The sequence below is a fragment of the Abrus precatorius genome, unplaced genomic scaffold (assembly GCF_003935025.1).
Source record: "Abrus precatorius isolate BTA unplaced genomic scaffold, Abrus_2018 Scaffold10, whole genome shotgun sequence".
Lineage (NCBI taxonomy): Eukaryota > Viridiplantae > Streptophyta > Magnoliopsida > Fabales > Fabaceae > Abrus > Abrus precatorius.
This window is the reverse complement of record NW_020874292.1, coordinates 24,488,694-24,504,327: the sequence shown is the minus strand read 5'-3', so window position 1 is coordinate 24,504,327 and position 15,634 is coordinate 24,488,694. Positions and strand designations below refer to the sequence as shown.

The 15,634-nt window shown below is 29.6% G+C and overlaps 3 protein-coding genes across 3 annotated transcripts; 1 reads left to right on the top strand and 2 right to left on the bottom strand.

Moving 5' to 3' along the window:
- Positions 1 to 263: 263 nt before the first annotated feature.
- On the top strand, positions 264 to 1,895 carry LOC113852093 (adenylate-forming reductase 03009-like). Its single transcript, XM_027482347.1, has 3 exons — positions 264 to 1,036; positions 1,121 to 1,619; positions 1,674 to 1,895. Exons 1-3 carry the CDS (start codon positions 264 to 266, stop codon positions 1,893 to 1,895), a joined length of 1,494 nt encoding a protein of 497 aa, XP_027338148.1.
- Positions 1,896 to 3,703: 1,808 nt separating this feature from the next.
- Positions 3,704 to 5,526, bottom strand: LOC113852589 (GDSL esterase/lipase At5g45910-like). The gene is made up of 5 exons (XM_027482902.1): positions 5,237 to 5,526; positions 4,887 to 5,108; positions 4,641 to 4,786; positions 4,277 to 4,550; positions 3,704 to 3,949 (listed from the first exon to the last, which is right to left on the bottom strand). The coding sequence occupies exons 1-5, from the start codon at positions 5,484 to 5,486 to the stop codon at positions 3,717 to 3,719; spliced, it is 1,125 nt and encodes a 374-aa protein (XP_027338703.1). The 5' UTR covers positions 5,487 to 5,526; the 3' UTR covers positions 3,704 to 3,716.
- A 3,720-nt stretch (positions 5,527 to 9,246) lies between these two features.
- Positions 9,247 to 12,103, bottom strand: LOC113852092 (GDSL esterase/lipase At2g27360-like). Its single transcript, XM_027482346.1, has 6 exons — positions 11,799 to 12,103; positions 11,459 to 11,695; positions 10,721 to 10,869; positions 10,133 to 10,406; positions 9,622 to 9,875; positions 9,247 to 9,303 (listed from the first exon to the last, which is right to left on the bottom strand). The coding sequence occupies exons 1-6, from the start codon at positions 12,073 to 12,075 to the stop codon at positions 9,247 to 9,249; spliced, it is 1,248 nt and encodes a 415-aa protein (XP_027338147.1). The 5' UTR covers positions 12,076 to 12,103.
- Between the last annotated feature and the right edge of the window lie 3,531 nt (positions 12,104 to 15,634).

Genomic DNA, 15,634 nt, shown 5'->3' with positions numbered 1-15,634 from the left:
TCTAAATGATTTTATATATATATATATATTATGGAAATAATATCTTTCAGATTCAGCTCATTCTATCTAGGTAGACTTTCTTGGATCTAAACATTTAATGAGCTAATTGACATATTCAAACGTAAAATAAAAACTGATGGACCAAGATATTTCAACGTCAGGTTTATGGTGACTAACGCCTATATAAAGGAACATCGTTTGCATGACCACACAAACCAGAAACCACAACTTAATTCCAAATTGGTTTGGGTAAACTTAGAAGCATGCAAACCCCAGTAAGATTTTCAAGCTGCAGAGGTGTGGCCTTTGAGGTGAAACCTCACTCAGACCCTTTTGCCGTAATAAGCGCACCAACACCCTCAAACAGTAAACCATTTTGGCCTTTCGGCACTTCTAGAGTGTTTCCTTCTTCAATACAAAGATCCTCTAGCAAAGCCAGTAGCCATTTCTGTGACCTTGATCTCCACGAAGATGAAGAAGATGCTCTCCAAAGCATCCTAGAAGAAAACTATGACGTGGAGAAACAAAACCCACTTGCCTCACTTTCTGTGCAAAATGCTAGCAAACCCCATCACCAACCCACCAAGCCTGTGAAAAAAAACGAGTCAAGACTCTCAGTTATACTTCTAGACCAAGGCTTGTTCACTGTGTATAAGAGGCTTTTCGTTATTTGCTTGACCCTGAACGTTACTGGTTTGGTTCTAGCAGCTACGGCGCATTTTCCCTATGGAAGAAACAAAGCTGCTCTGTTCTCCATTGGGAACATACTCGCTTTGACACTCTGTCGAAGTGAGGCCTTCTTGCGTGTTGTCTTTTGGCTTGCAGTGAAGACCATTGGAAACTCATGGGTCCCTCTTTTCCTCAAAACAGCTACCACTTCTTTTCTACAAAGCATAGGAGGCATACACAGTGGATGTGGCGTGAGTTCAATTGCATGGCTTGTGTATGCATTAGTCCTCACTCTTAAAGACAGACACAACACTTCACCAGAGATCATCGGTGTCTCCTCTGCTATTCTTGGCCTTCTTTGTCTCTCTTCTTTGGCTGCATTCCCACTTGTTCGCCACCTTCATCACAATGTGTTTGAGAGGACCCATCGTTTTGCTGGGTGGATGGCTTTGTGTCTCCTTTGGGCCTTCATCATGCTCACAATCAGTTATGATCCTAAAACCAAATCTTACTCAAACAAACTTGGGTCAAGTTTGGTAAAAAGCCAAGAGTTTTGGCTCACTGTGACCATCACAATACTCATAATCATGCCATGGTTGACAGTGAGACGTGTCGCTGTCAAAGTATCCACTGCTTCAGGCCATGCTTCCATCATCAAGTTTGAGGGAGGAATAAAGGCTGGGATACTGGGAAGGATTAGTCCCTCACCACTTTCTGAGTGGCATGCCTTTGGCATAATCTCTGATGGGAAAAAGGAGCACATGATGCTTGCAGGTGCAGTTGGTGACTTCACAAAATCTTTGGTCTCAAACCCTCCAACCCATTTGTGGGTTCGCCAAGTGCACTTCGCGGGTCTACCTTATTTGGTGAACATGTATGAGAGGGTGTTGTTAGTGGCCACTGGGTCAGGAATTTGCGTGTTTCTTTCGTTCCTTTTGCAGCCATGTAAAGCGGATGTGTGTTTGCTTTGGGTGGCTAAGGGGATTGAGCAAAACTTTGGTAAGGAAATTAAAGAAATAGTAAGTGGGTATCCAAAAGAGAAGGTGATAATCCATGATACTGCTTTGCTAGGTAGGCCAAACGTGTCTGAATTGAGTGTCAACGCTGCCAAGAATTGGGGTGCTCAAGTGATGATTGTGACGAGTAATCCAGAAGGGAGCAGAGATGTTGTGAATGCATGCAAAGCAGCTGGAATTGCGGCTTTTGGTCCCATATGGGATTCCTAGTGCCTTTCTCGTAGCTATGCTTCTCAATTTATTATATATTATCGTATGAAGAGTGAAATAGTTGAAAGTATTTAATTTGTCAATTCAAATTTGTGCTAATTCATGTACGTATCCCTTTGTTGATAATTTCAAAAAAGGAATATTATCTTTTGATTTTCTGGTCTTCTGTGAGCCCTTAAGTCCCGTCCATAACCTTTTACAAATCTTGTCATAATTTTTAGTCTTCCATTGGATCTTAAAGCTAACGCTTTGAAAATGTGCCGAATGTGGAGACAAATGATCTCTGCCTTTGATTATTGACATTAAAGATTAGTTATTTCACTTTTATTATAATTTTCGTGTATGTGAAAAGTCAATTTTCTTTACACGCTTTTTTATATATACAATTTAATTATTTCTGAAAAACTTAAAAAGTCGAATTAAATGACAAATACAAAATTTCATAATTTTGGAGAAAAATAATTTTTATATAAATAACTTAAATAATAGTAAAAACAGATCAAATTGGACCACTTTAATTTTAACTTTTTATCAGCCAATTTTAAAAAATATTTGTTTTAATTTTATAATAATCTTTTTTTCATATTTTTTTTGTCTTTATTATGCTGAATATAATAAAACTATGTAAAAAAATTGTAATGATATGGCCTTTTTTAATTAAAGAAAAACAGAAAAGGAAAATGACGAAGTGGATAGACCAAGTATGGTCAAGGAAATAAAATAAAAATAAATAAAGAAGTGAAAAAATATAAATGTGAAAAAAAAAAATCTCTACTTACTCTGATGAATGCAAGAGTTCGTAAAAAAAGAGACAAATACTTTACAAACATCTTTTATCCTTATAATAAATGTTTCGAACCATGAGTATCAAATTAAAGAAGGCAATATTGAAAATCACACCCCCTTTTTTTGTTTTGCCCTTTTCATTCATCAATCTCTCTGTGCAAAGAGAAATAATTTTAGTGAATCCTACACTCAAAAAATTCTCTCTCCAGAAGTCAGACTATTTGTCATGGGTCTATAACCTAACTTATATTAAGATTAAGTCAAACTAAGCCTATTTAATTAACTATATAAAGCAAATTATGACTTATTTAATTGTATATTTAATTAAAATTATTATTTAAAATTCTTCTAAATCTAATAAACAACCTATTTAAATAATAATAATAATATAATTATTGTATTCAATTTAAACTAGAATATTGGGAGATTGTATGTTTATTAATTTAGATCCACTAACTTATTTTAAAGCAATTTTATAATCTATTTATCTTGCATTATTGTTAAGGAAGGTTTTTAATAAACTTTGAAGTAGACTTTTAAAAAAGATAATTCAAACTTAAAAACACTTTCCAAATAAATAAATTAAGTTCAAATCTTAAATTTAAAAAATAAGTTATACTCAAGCGTTGTAAAAATTGATTTAACCTATTTCCTTCCCTATTTATTATCCACCCTCATGTAAATCATCAACTTCATACATTTCTCTCTTAAATCCCTCGTAAACAAACAATCCACCGATCCAAATATTGCATCAGACCCACTGCATTTGAAACTAGTATGCTACACTTGGCAGTCAACACCATTGAAAGTGAAGGTCCTACATAAAAGTATGACATTTAATAATGGAGTACGTGTGTGTTTGTAACTCAAGTTTGATGTAGAAAGCTCTATGTTAGAATCCAGACAATGTTCATGTATAGATGTTGAGTCTAAAGAGATGCAGAGCTTTTTCTCATAATTCACCTCACACCAACAACTAGTATGTTCAATAAAGTGCTAAACATTATATTATTAGGAGAGGATTGCATCAAGTCTTTAGGCTATCTTATGGAGAGACGGTTTGAGAAGGGGTTTTGAGAAAGGACCGCTAATTAGAGCTTCGGCAATGAGTCTATAAGCTGCTTCTGTCAAGTGAATTCCATCCCAGTTTGCATGTGCAGACGGATTTGCGCATGCCTTTGAACCATTGTGACCACACCTTGCTGAGATGTTGAAATTGAAAGGTCCACCTCCACCACAGCATGCTCTTAATGTCCCACTAGTAAACCCTGCGCAATCAAGCCATACAAATTTTAGGTAAGTAAAATAATTACAAAATAAAGTGCTCCTACCCAATAGTAATAATTAAGTATAAAATCAAACACTCAATACAAATTGAAGTACAAAATTAACCAATAGTTGTGGTTAGTTTAATTGATAAATCTCACCCATTCAAACAAGTTCAAATAGGCTTCCCTACTGAAGGATATAGAACATCAACAAAAGTCTTATCCCACTAACTGAGATGCTATTAGATTCGGTCAAAAACTGAATTCTTAGATATGTTATTTATATTAAGAAGAAAAACAAAAAAGAAACTTGGACAACAAACCAACCATGGTGTCCTGGTGCATGGTAGAAGCGTTTGGCAGCACCATAATAGTCAGCATACATTATCCTTGAATGAGGATTCTTTTGTCTTAGTGTCTCTAAGGCAAGATTGAGCTGCTTGTTATGGTATTCTGCAAAAGCGTTGAAAGCTTTCAAACATCCACTTTGATCATAATCCTCCTTATTCATGCTTCTAAATAAAGTTAGGTACAGGGCAGAGCATCCAATTGGCAAATTCCCTGGCACCAACAGCTCCACTGCTCCTTCAGCTATCAATTCCTAGCAAGAAAAATAGGAAGGCAAAAATAGAACGAATTTCTGAAAACTTAATGCTGGTGATATTAATGCACTCAGTTTGATGTAACATACACTGATAGTCATTGTTATTGTTTCAATAACTGGAGGAACACTGGCTCGAAGTTCACTAATATTTCCAGCAAAGGCAGCATAGTTATAATCATTACCACCTATCTCCCCCACAAGAAAGAGAGACTTTTTGAAATAATTATTACAATCTGTGACATATAATTAACAAAAATTAAATTCAAGTTTTATTATTGGAAACTTCATACGAGACATATACAAGAGTTTACAGTAGCGGTCAATGTTGTATACCTTGTTTAGTGGTGCAAAGGGAGGGTTTCAGTTTCTTGAACCAGCCAAGCTGAATACTCAATGAATCATTTGTCCATAGAAATTTTTCAAGTCCTTCTCTGCTGAAGAATTTTGCATCAAGTGCTGTGGCTCCAGCCACGGCAAAATTTACTCCACTATGAATGTTTTGGCCTTTGGTTGGTGCCAGATAAGGTGGTAAATATGGCAACCCATATGCCTCAGCTACGTCCAAAATTCATAACAAGTGAGTACTAATGAGCTTGTATATGTATTTTTACTTAATTTTCTTCTGACCCTTTTAGATGCAAGAGATAGTGGCTATATATATTCATATCACATCTACCACATACCTATAAAATCAATCACTAGTCGTCCATCTGAGCAACGACCGGTTGCATGTCTAAAGAAGGTTTCACCATATGGAAGCTTTCCAATGACTGGGAATGAAATGGCACCAGAAGCAAGGAAATTGCCAGTGTCACTTAAAGAGTCACCAAAGTTGAAAATTGCTTCGTATGTATGAGGATTAGGATTTGAAACAACTTTCTCAAGGAAATCAAATGTAAAGGAAATAATTAACAGGATATAGATTATTTTCATAGTGTTTCTTTAAAGATGAAGATCACAAGATGGTTGAACAAGAACACTGTATATATAAGTAGAATGCATATAATTATGAGAGGTTATATAAGCCACTCTTGCAGTTGAGCCTTAAATATGGGCACGCCCCTTAGACACGCTTTTTTCTCATCTTAAAAGTTTCATGTGTGATACTCGGTGAATTAGTTGATTCAAGAAACAAAAGTCATGAGTTGTAAGATGTGTGTAGTTAACTGCAACTTTTATAAAGATAGGTCATTGGATTCTAATTTCAAAGGTGGACCATAGAGGACCAAAACACTACGAACGAGTGGGGAGAATTAAGCATACAAAGAGATTTTGGTTATACTTTGTTCTTTGTTTTAGCTGAGTAGAATAAGTGCATTGTCTGGAAATATGTTCAAATCTCCAAAATTACATACGTAAATGCGCTTTAATTATTATGTCACTATATTTGTTAAAGCTGAATCAAAATTAATTTTAACTTTGAAGTTAAGTTTGAATAGAGGTGAAAAATTATAATTTTTACGTTTATACTGAATTTTAATGTTAACCAAATTTAATCAATATATATCCTAGGGCATACTTGCAGCTCTAGCCTTAGTTTTTACAGTGATAGCAGTGTTTTGTCAAGGTCCAAAATATTGATTTTCCTTTATTGAGGGTCTCTTCCTTTTCCGGCTATTAGATATTTAGATTAGAAGAAAACTCAAGTGATATTTTATATGTGTTGTTAGTTTTGATTACTAATTAAAATTAAAATTTTATTATAATAAATATTTATATATGATGTTATGCATATTATTAAAATAAGTTTTTAAATTTTATTTATAAACCACACTTATTTCCTTACACCTAAATTTTGTTTATGTAATATATTATCTTCTCAACTTGCACCCTATATTGTAGTGTATTGCAACACTTATGTTATTTATTTTTTGAATACTACTTAAAAGGTCATAAATGTCTAAACTTGAACACGAGCACAAAACATTAATTGAGTCAGGACTAGAGGACATAGTGTAAAAATCGCTCACAATTCACTAAAACGGTGGATTAATGTTGTTAGTTGGGCTGCATTGTCAAGTTGCAAAAATCTAACCAACAGAAAATAGACTAATATAAACAAAACTATATATATGATAGGATTTCTGATTTATATTTGTATTTTCTCGTGCTCATCAAATATTTAATTAATGTTTAAATTTTTAACGAATGTAATTTTTAGATAGATTGGTATATTCAAATAACTAAATATTTCGAAATCAAGGATGAGTAGGTAACGATTTCATAAATATTAAGCAAGAAGATGCAACTATATCGATTTCATAACGATTTCATAAATATTAATTTCAAATAAAATTCAATACTTACATTTAAACTCATTTTTTATTCCATTCTAGAGTTTCTTTTTTAAAAATAAACAATAAAAGTATTTCCGTACCAAGTAAAAAAAAGGTATAAAATTAATAATTGTTTCTTATAAGATTTGAACACCCCAGAAAAGAGGAAATTGGCAAAAATTGCACTTAAAATCTCACCACAAGCAAATAAATAATTAATATTTAAAGAATTTTGTTAATATTAATTTTTACAGATAAAATTTTTTTATAAAAAAATACATAATTATTGTATTGAAAATATAAAAATATAATAAATATTTATTTTTAATAAACTTTTATTATTAATTATTTATTTTTAACTTTTAAAATTAAAGACCGAAATTAACAAAATTTATATTTAAAAAGTAGATCGCAAAATCTTGTGAGCAGTAAATAACTGTTTGGCTGAAAATTTTGTCGTGAAATTATGAATTCAACGTCTACCTATCTACTTCAGGTGTCCCTTCGAATTATTTTCCTTCACAATGTTTACTCGTTGTTTCTACGATGGCTTTGCGTGAATTTTTTTTTTTAATTAAATTATGTCATTTTAGGGACACATTAGAATATATATCATTTTTTAAAAGGGATTAATTACAAATTAATTGTTATGAAATATATACTAAACGGATCATCTTTGTATGAAAAAAAGTAATAAGAATGAGATAATACTCTAATCCTAACAAGCATGACGATAACGACTGATGGAGAGAACGGTAAAGGCACAACTCACATATTTACTCCACAGACCTCAACCTTTTAATTTTTTTAAAGAATTAAATCTTATATTTAAATTTTGCATACAAAAAATTGTTAAAAAAATAATTTTATTATATTATAAATAATTTTTACTTAAATAAATTTATCTCTTATTCAAAATATCAATGATTATATATATATAGACTACATGAAAGAGGAAAAGGACAAAGTTGGCCCACAAACCAAACTCCATTAATAATTAATTGAGCACCTGTAAACTTAATTACCCACCCAATCAGGAGTACTAACACTTTAAGACATTAAATTCCAGGCTAAAGTCTATGTTTAAGAACAATTTTTGTATTTTACAGAATCACGCTTTCTCAACCAATAATAGTATATTATGTTAACAAGTTTTATAATTTGCAAAAAAAATATATGACGCGATATAAATTATTAAAATTACATATTTTTAGATTACTCAATAACTACTTTTATGTATGATTAAAGGTATTATTTTTTCAGGAAAAAAAGAGCAAAAGGTAGTATTTATTAATATTTTAAAGAGTGTTGATAAGAAAATAAAATATAAATATATAAAAAGTAGATTTATAATATTTTAATAAATAAATTATTTTCAATTATTTATCATGTGACAAATATAAATTTATATTTGATAGACATTGTAAGAATTCTTATCACGAGTTTAATTACATGTTTGGTTTTTTTTTTTAATAAAACAAAATGTGACAACAAAATGAAAAAAATAGTATATTTTATTTTCATCAGAAAATAAAACCAAGGAAAACATATTCAAACCATTTCATGTAATTGTATTTGTCTGCTTAACATGCTTCCATCATCCATGGCACAATTAATTTTGTTGGAGAGGTTTTTGTTATTAATATATCCATTGTAAAATGTAGTGATTTAAGAATTTAGGATTAAAAAAGCATTAAATATCCATAATTTTAGCAAAACATAATTACATTTGATTAAATTACATTCTCATCTTACTCTTTTGTATTTTTATTTCATGATTTCATCCGATGAAAATTTAGAAACAAATAAAAATTTAAAATATAATAAGTATTTGTAATGTTCTAAAAAATAACCTACAGTAAAATAAATATTCTTAAATAACTAATATTTTGACTCGACAAAATGTTAATTTTAAGCTTTTGTGCCTAAAATTAATAGATTAAAATCTTTTGTATACTACTCCTATCTCCTTCTTTGTTCCTCTAATAAAATGTTGGCACATCAATTAAAATTTAGTGTTTGGTTTAGTACCTGCATCTTTGTGGGAGTATAAAAAGGTCTTCGAAAAAAGAAACTGATGCGAAGCAAAAATTATTGTTCAAAAAAGGGAAAAGAAATGCTTGAGTTTAAGTGGAAAAGTTTGATGAACAAAAAAGAACAATGTGACATTAAAACCTACCATTCTTTAAAGGCAAATGTTCAAAAAAGTTTGGAAAAGAAATCTTGTAGTTAAGATGCTTTCAGTGTTCATAACTTGAAACAAAATTGTTCAAGTAATAAAGACAAACTACCATCAAACTCATTTGTTTCAAATCTACATAGTAAGGAAGTTCCAATTGGAAGATTCCTCTGATGGATGTCATAGAAACTCTAGTAGTAAATCAATTATAAAATCTAAAGTTGGATAAAAAAATCACTCATGCATATAACATATAGTAAAAAGGAGGTTTTCTATACCCATACAAATAATTTCCCTAAAAAGAAGAGATCCACATGCAGGACTGAAATAATAGGGCTGTTGATAATTTGTCTATTGACAAACTCATAACATTCTACTATATTTACTCATTATATATGTGATTCAACTCCTTACCTTTTTTATAACATTTACATCAAATTGATGGTTTCATTTAGAATTTATCAAAAGTAGGACTAGCGAGTGAACCTCTTCGATCAAGTGATTCACATTTTCATACACCCTTATTAGTAGTAATATTGTACTCTAACCGCACCAAAAAAAAAGAAGATATTATACACTGAAAAAGAAAATAACATTGATTTTATTTCATGGCATAGTAATTTAAATATCTAGTTGCCTCACTTGTAAAACACGAGACATTAAATTTAGGAATGGTGTATGGTCCATTTAATAATCCCCTGGTAATCCACTTATATGCAGCCTCGGTTAAATGATAACCATCCCAGCTAACATATTGTGAAGGATCATCACAAGCAATGACCCTCGGATTGCCGCATAGTGCAGTATCATTGTAATTGTAAGGACCTCCACCTCCACAACAAACTTTGAGAACATTTCCACCAAACCCTGTAATAACATTGAAGCAAATCCTAATATCACTCTTCCAAAACAAGATGGCATGTTCTGTGGACATACTGTGAAAGATCATGACATAGAAGTTCTCTACATGACTAACCAAATGCACAGATATGCTAAACGTAAACTCAACATGAAATTTAGTTCCATTTTTTATGTATTGATTCATGTTAATTCTGAGTAGTAATATTGATTAATGGCACAAGGATATGTTGATATGACAAAAAGAGCTTAGAGGATGGGACTACCGAATTGTTGTGGAGAATCGTAAAGCTGCAATGCAGCGTTGAAATAATCTGCGTAGATGATATTGGTAAAAGGATATAGCACTTGAAGCCGGTTCAGTTCAATTTGAAGCATTTCATTGTGGTATTCAAAAAACATGTTTAACCATTTCAAACAGCCAGCTTGGTCATACTCCTCTTCATCTATAGTTGCAAAGCTTGTTAAATAGGCTGAATTGCATCCAAGTGGTAAACTTCCAGGAACCATAAACGTTACAGCCCCTAAATCAATCAACTCCTGCGTCCAATAATATACCAACCAATGATTTGCCAAGCCATTGACTTATAACTGAGAAGAGAGAAGTCACAAATCCTTGGTTTCTCAAAAGACTCTACTAACAGTCTCACCATTGGAATAATGAGACATAATGAAATTTTCTAAAGAATACTTTCACAGAGCAGTAATAGTTGATGGGCATTCCTAGAAGCAGTAGTCTTTTTTATGAGAACACTTCTCCCAAGAAATAAATAAAAGCTAAATTGCTGAAAGTTTTGCTAAATATTCAGAACATAATAATAATTCATAGTTTCATGCCAACACATCATTCTTACCCTGATTGTTGAAGTGATTATAGATATTACTTGGGGTACGTAAATCACAAGATCTTCAAATGTGGTTGTTTTAGACAAGGGAAAACCATAATCATTGCCTCCAATCTCTCCCACAATAAATAAGGAGCTGCGAAGAACTTCTTTGCAGCCTGCAAGAATGAAATCCAATATGCAATTTGAAATAGCTAGGAATTTACCCCCATTCTTACAACACTCAAAGGAAAAGCCGGAGAATGAATCCTTATTTAACTTCTTCCTCTTCCTCCTTAATCCTTATACATTCACTATTTATAGATGACGCCATTTGATTAATAAGAGGAATTTATTTCTAATAAATATTCAAAGAAGCTGTTAACGTTTTCAATTTTAATATGGAAAGTCATAAACTTTTATTAAGAAAAATAAGCATTTATTACATAAAAAATATAAAAATATAATAGTTTTAAAGTATTGTGATAAAAATTATTATTTTGATATAGTTAAAATCAACAAAATAGTTACTTAAAAAGAGTTAACTAAATGAAAATCTTAACTACAGTAAATCATATCAACATTAAAATCCAAAGAACCGGTGGCATATTGAATAATTAAATCGAACTTTTTCATATCATCTCTGTCCCTGACAAGATTCAAACTTCATACTTACTTGGTTCGGTTGGATCCATGAAATATCATATATACAAGGATTGCAGATTTGTAATAAAAGGGACAAAATGTGAGAAGGAAAGAAAAAGGTAACTTCACTAGAAGAATTGCAGAGAGAAGGCAGCAATTCCTTGAACCAATCAAACTGAACCCTCAGAGAAAAGTTCGTAGTCACTTCAACAGTGAACCCCTTCTCTTCAAAGAAACGGCGGTCCAACGCAGTGGCTCCCGCAACCGCAAAATTCAATCCCTGCTCAATATTCCCGCGTTTGACCGCGCCATTCTTGAAACCAAGATACGGTTTCACATAGGGAAGCCCCAGAGACTCAGCTTCAAAACCCACAAGGCAAAAAGGTAACAATTATCAAAAAATGAATATTTATCCGATAAATTGATTGAAAAAGCAAGAGGGTGAGGGGAAATAGTTGAATACCAATGAAATCAAGGATAAGGCGTCCATCAGAGCATCTTCCATTGGGGTGTTGAAAATGGGTTTGTCCATAGGGAGGGATCAAGCAATCAGGGCTTTGTGGTGGGGAAATGAAATACAAGTTGCCGGTATCAGTGAGGGAATCCCCGAAGCTAAAGATTGAGGTGTAGCAACCAGTGACGCCAGAAACAAACTTAAGTGCTAACACAAGCACAATAAACAACTGTTGTTGGTGTTGTTGCAGTGACCAAATTTTATGTAACAACAAAGCCATGGTCATGGCCGATGATGGTACCTTTTGCTTTGAACCCAATAATATCCCTTATCGTGAGGAATTTCTCTTATGGTCCGAATTGACGTATAATTAACTTTTTTTTTTAATTTAAAAATATAATCTTGGTGTATTTTTTAAAATTTAATTTAAATATTAATTGTAAGTGTGCTCGATCTTTTCAAGTGCACCCTTTGTTTTGAAAGAATTCATTTTAAGATTAAAGTTGTAATAAATAACATGTTAAAATAGTAAATAAATTTACCTGATTTATGTTTAAATTACTTGGCAAAATGTATTTCAATAATAAATTATAATTAATTACTATATTAATAAATTATAAAAAAATATTTTTGATATTTTAGATGAAAAAATTTTACAATAATTTATTTTATTTATATTATCTAAATTTTTTATTATAAATTAAAAATATCATTTGTGATAGTTGTGAATAATTAATTTTATCTAAGTTCTTTTTTAAAAAAATTATACATTTATAAATAAAAGAAGCAATACTTAAACTTTGTAGGAGGTTAAGATAATGGATAAAAATTAATTTAAATTCAAATTTTTAATTTTTAAATTTAAAATAGGTAGTGAATTAGTGGATAAAAACTATAAAAATAAAAATAAAAATAAAATGGTCAAATTAGTTGTAGATCTTTAATAAAATATATGAGATAGCGTAGAAAAAATTGATTTGTGATCATAAAAAAAATGATCGAAAGTTGAAAATTTTTATTAAAATTAAAAAAAATGTATATTAAATAGGATCTAAAGTTTATATAGTGTAAGTTACAAGAAGTTTATTCTTATAGATGAGAGAATCAGGAGAGCATGGATAACAAAGAAAAAAAAAGAGAAGATTTTTGAGAGCATAAAAAACTCTAATAAATTGAATTGCTTCAAAATTATAATTCTACATGTGTTCAAAGAATTAAAATGTAGAATTTTTAAGTTGTAATTAAATTCTATAGTGTGGATGTAAGATCTAAATTTTTAAAAAATAATTCAATTTTTTTAAAAATATAATGGATTCTTCTGCGCTTACATTATAAGCATTATGTAGTCTCCTCTTTCACATAAAATGTTACAAAGCTCAAAACAAGCTTAATTAGTAAGACGTAATTAATTATAATAATTTTTATCAATCCCATAATATAATCGTCTTAAAAGTATACTTTTTTTTTAATTTTTATTATTCTCCTCTATTGGCTCTCTAGATATATTTTTTTGTTTATATCATACAGTTATTGTGGTTAATGTAATAATTATTGTATCTAGCACTAATTTTTTCTTTTTTGTTTATCTTATATTTTCAATAGTTCTTGAATTAATTTCTAATATTTCCTCCAACATTTAACAATTTAAGAAAACAAATCAAACAATTTATTATACAATTCACATAAACAATATATTTTACGTCAAATGTAGAAAAATAATACAATATAGTTTGCGGCGAGTGTAGAAAGTGCAGAATAATAATATAATATAGTTTACAGTAAATGCAGAATAGAAATATGATACAGTAACATAAATATATTAAACATGAAACAAATGTAAAAAAAGAAAGAAAGAAAAAGAAAACATAAAAGAAGAATAGGTAGAACAAGAGGAATAAGAAGAACAAAAAGAAGAGGAATTAAGAAAAATCACTTTTATTAATAATTAATGTAAAATGAATAAGAAGAGAATAGAGAAAAACAAGAAAACAGAGAAAAAGAAGTAGTATTACTAATCAATATAAAAGTGAAGTTAAGAGGAGAAGAGCATAAAAAAAAGAAAAATACAGAAAGACGAAAAAAGATGCATCGGGAAAAGAGAATAAAAGAAGAAGAAGAGGAAGAAAATACTTAGAAAAAAATTAAGAACCATGAAGATAAAAAAAAAAAAACTACAGAGACACGAAGGCAAAAAACGTGAAAGCGTGTTTATAAATTATGATATTAGGAATTTAAATTCGTAGGATGTAAGTTAAGAATTAAAATGGATCAAACTTAGTTGTCACATAATTCCATAGAATTAGCTCATAGGATTATAATTTCAATTTCAAATAAATATTCAAACATAATAATTAAAATTTTGAAACTCATTTTCAATTTTAATTCTAATGTTTAATTTCATACTCAATTTTGTACACCAAACAAGCACTAAGAAAAATTCAACATTCTTGGAGTACATATTCTTTAAGAATACCATTAGAGAGTGAAAAAGAAAAAATAATGCAATTTAAATATTAGAAATTTCAACAAAAGCAAGAAAAAGATAGCAAATTAAGGTTAAAAAGTTAAAGTAAAAACTCCAACCAAGAGTGCATCGAGTAAGGTTATTTTTATCTCTTTACTCTTTTGATTATATTATTAATCTTGTTTCATTGTTTTAATTTCATTTTATTTTCACTCTCAATCATTTTGGTTCCTTTTACTAAGTATAACAAATAAGGTTCTTTATGTGTCTTCTTATCTTTCATGATATTATAATAAGCTAATAAAAATAATGTAGTATGATGATGGGTGCTTAAAAATTGAAATTAGGCTTTTTATACTATTACAATTAGTCATCTCTCTATTTTATTATACAACTGTCATTCAAATTTTGACACGGTTTATCTATTTTAATTCTTAAAAAAGAAAATAATTAATTATAAATTTATAATAACATACATTTAACTAATTCATTTGTATCCTTAATTACATTTTTGTTTTTTCTTAATATTTTTTATTGTGTTATTACTTTAATGGTTATTTTGGCTTCTATTTAATAAATTGTTTGTGTTATCATAATTCTTTTTTTGGATTAAGATTATATATATATATATATATATATATATATATATATATATGGTCATAATATATTTAATATACTATAACATTAAATTTTGTTTGCTACAGATTATGAAATTGAGATTTAAAATTGAATCGTATAATTATAATGATGACATTTGAAAGTGGTTTTAGAATTGAAATTATTAAGATTTAATTTAATATAATTTTAAAATAAATTAAAGAAACTTATAATGATAATTATTACTACATTCATTTTCTCTATCATCAATAATTAATATTATTATCATTAGATAATTTCATTATCACTACCTTATTAATTTTACTAATTTTACTCCTTCTACTTTTATTATTATCGTCTATTTTTTTCTTATATCACTTTCACATCGGTGTTATTACTTTTGTCACTACAATATTTCATTATATTGTCATCATAATGGTTATAACCTTAATCACTATAATGTTTACTTTTATCATTTCATTTGTCGTTATTGTTATTATCATGTGCTGCTTATTTTTTAAAATTCAAATTCATAGAATTTTATTCCATAATTATCTATAATTAAAATATCAAAATGAAATTAAAATTTATTTTAAAATTGTTAACTTTACACTTTAATTTTATATGCAACCAAAACACAAGAATTATGTTCCTAAATTAATTTCAATTTTGACAAGAATTAAAATTACAATAATAATGCTGAATAATGCATAATATTTTCTTTTTCGCTGCATTGCTCGCTGCGTTGCTCGCTGCGTACCACGGCAATGATACTGAAGTGAAC

What these genes read in the sequence shown, in the direction of transcription:
- LOC113852093 (XM_027482347.1), top strand. Translation starts at nt 264, where the DNA reads ATGCAAACCCCAGTAAGATTTTCAAGCTGCAGAGGTGTGGCCTTTGAG. An exon ending in CTTGGCCTTCTTTGTCTCTC is followed by an intron (nt 1,037 to 1,120) that starts TTCTTTGGCTGC and finishes GTGGATGGCTTT; the next exon opens with GTGTCTCCTTTGGGCCTTCA. An exon ending in TCCTTTTGCAGCCATGTAAA is followed by an intron (nt 1,620 to 1,673) that starts GCGGATGTGTGT and finishes AACTTTGGTAAG; the next exon opens with GAAATTAAAGAAATAGTAAG.
- LOC113852589 (XM_027482902.1), bottom strand. Translation starts at nt 5,486, where the DNA reads ATGAAAATAATCTATATCCTGTTAATTATTTCCTTTACATTTGATTTC. An exon ending in CAATAACAATGACTATCAGT is followed by an intron (nt 4,551 to 4,640) that starts GTATGTTACATC and finishes TTTTCTTGCTAG; the next exon opens with GAATTGATAGCTGAAGGAGC. An exon ending in CCATGCACCAGGACACCATG is followed by an intron (nt 3,950 to 4,276) that starts GTTGGTTTGTTG and finishes TTGATTGCGCAG; the next exon opens with GGTTTACTAGTGGGACATTA.
- LOC113852092 (XM_027482346.1), bottom strand. Translation starts at nt 12,075, where the DNA reads ATGACCATGGCTTTGTTGTTACATAAAATTTGGTCACTGCAACAACAC. An exon ending in CCTTATCCTTGATTTCATTG is followed by an intron (nt 11,696 to 11,798) that starts GTATTCAACTAT and finishes TGGGTTTTGAAG; the next exon opens with CTGAGTCTCTGGGGCTTCCC. An exon ending in CTGCAATTCTTCTAGTGAAG is followed by an intron (nt 10,870 to 11,458) that starts TTACCTTTTTCT and finishes TCATTCTTGCAG; the next exon opens with GCTGCAAAGAAGTTCTTCGC.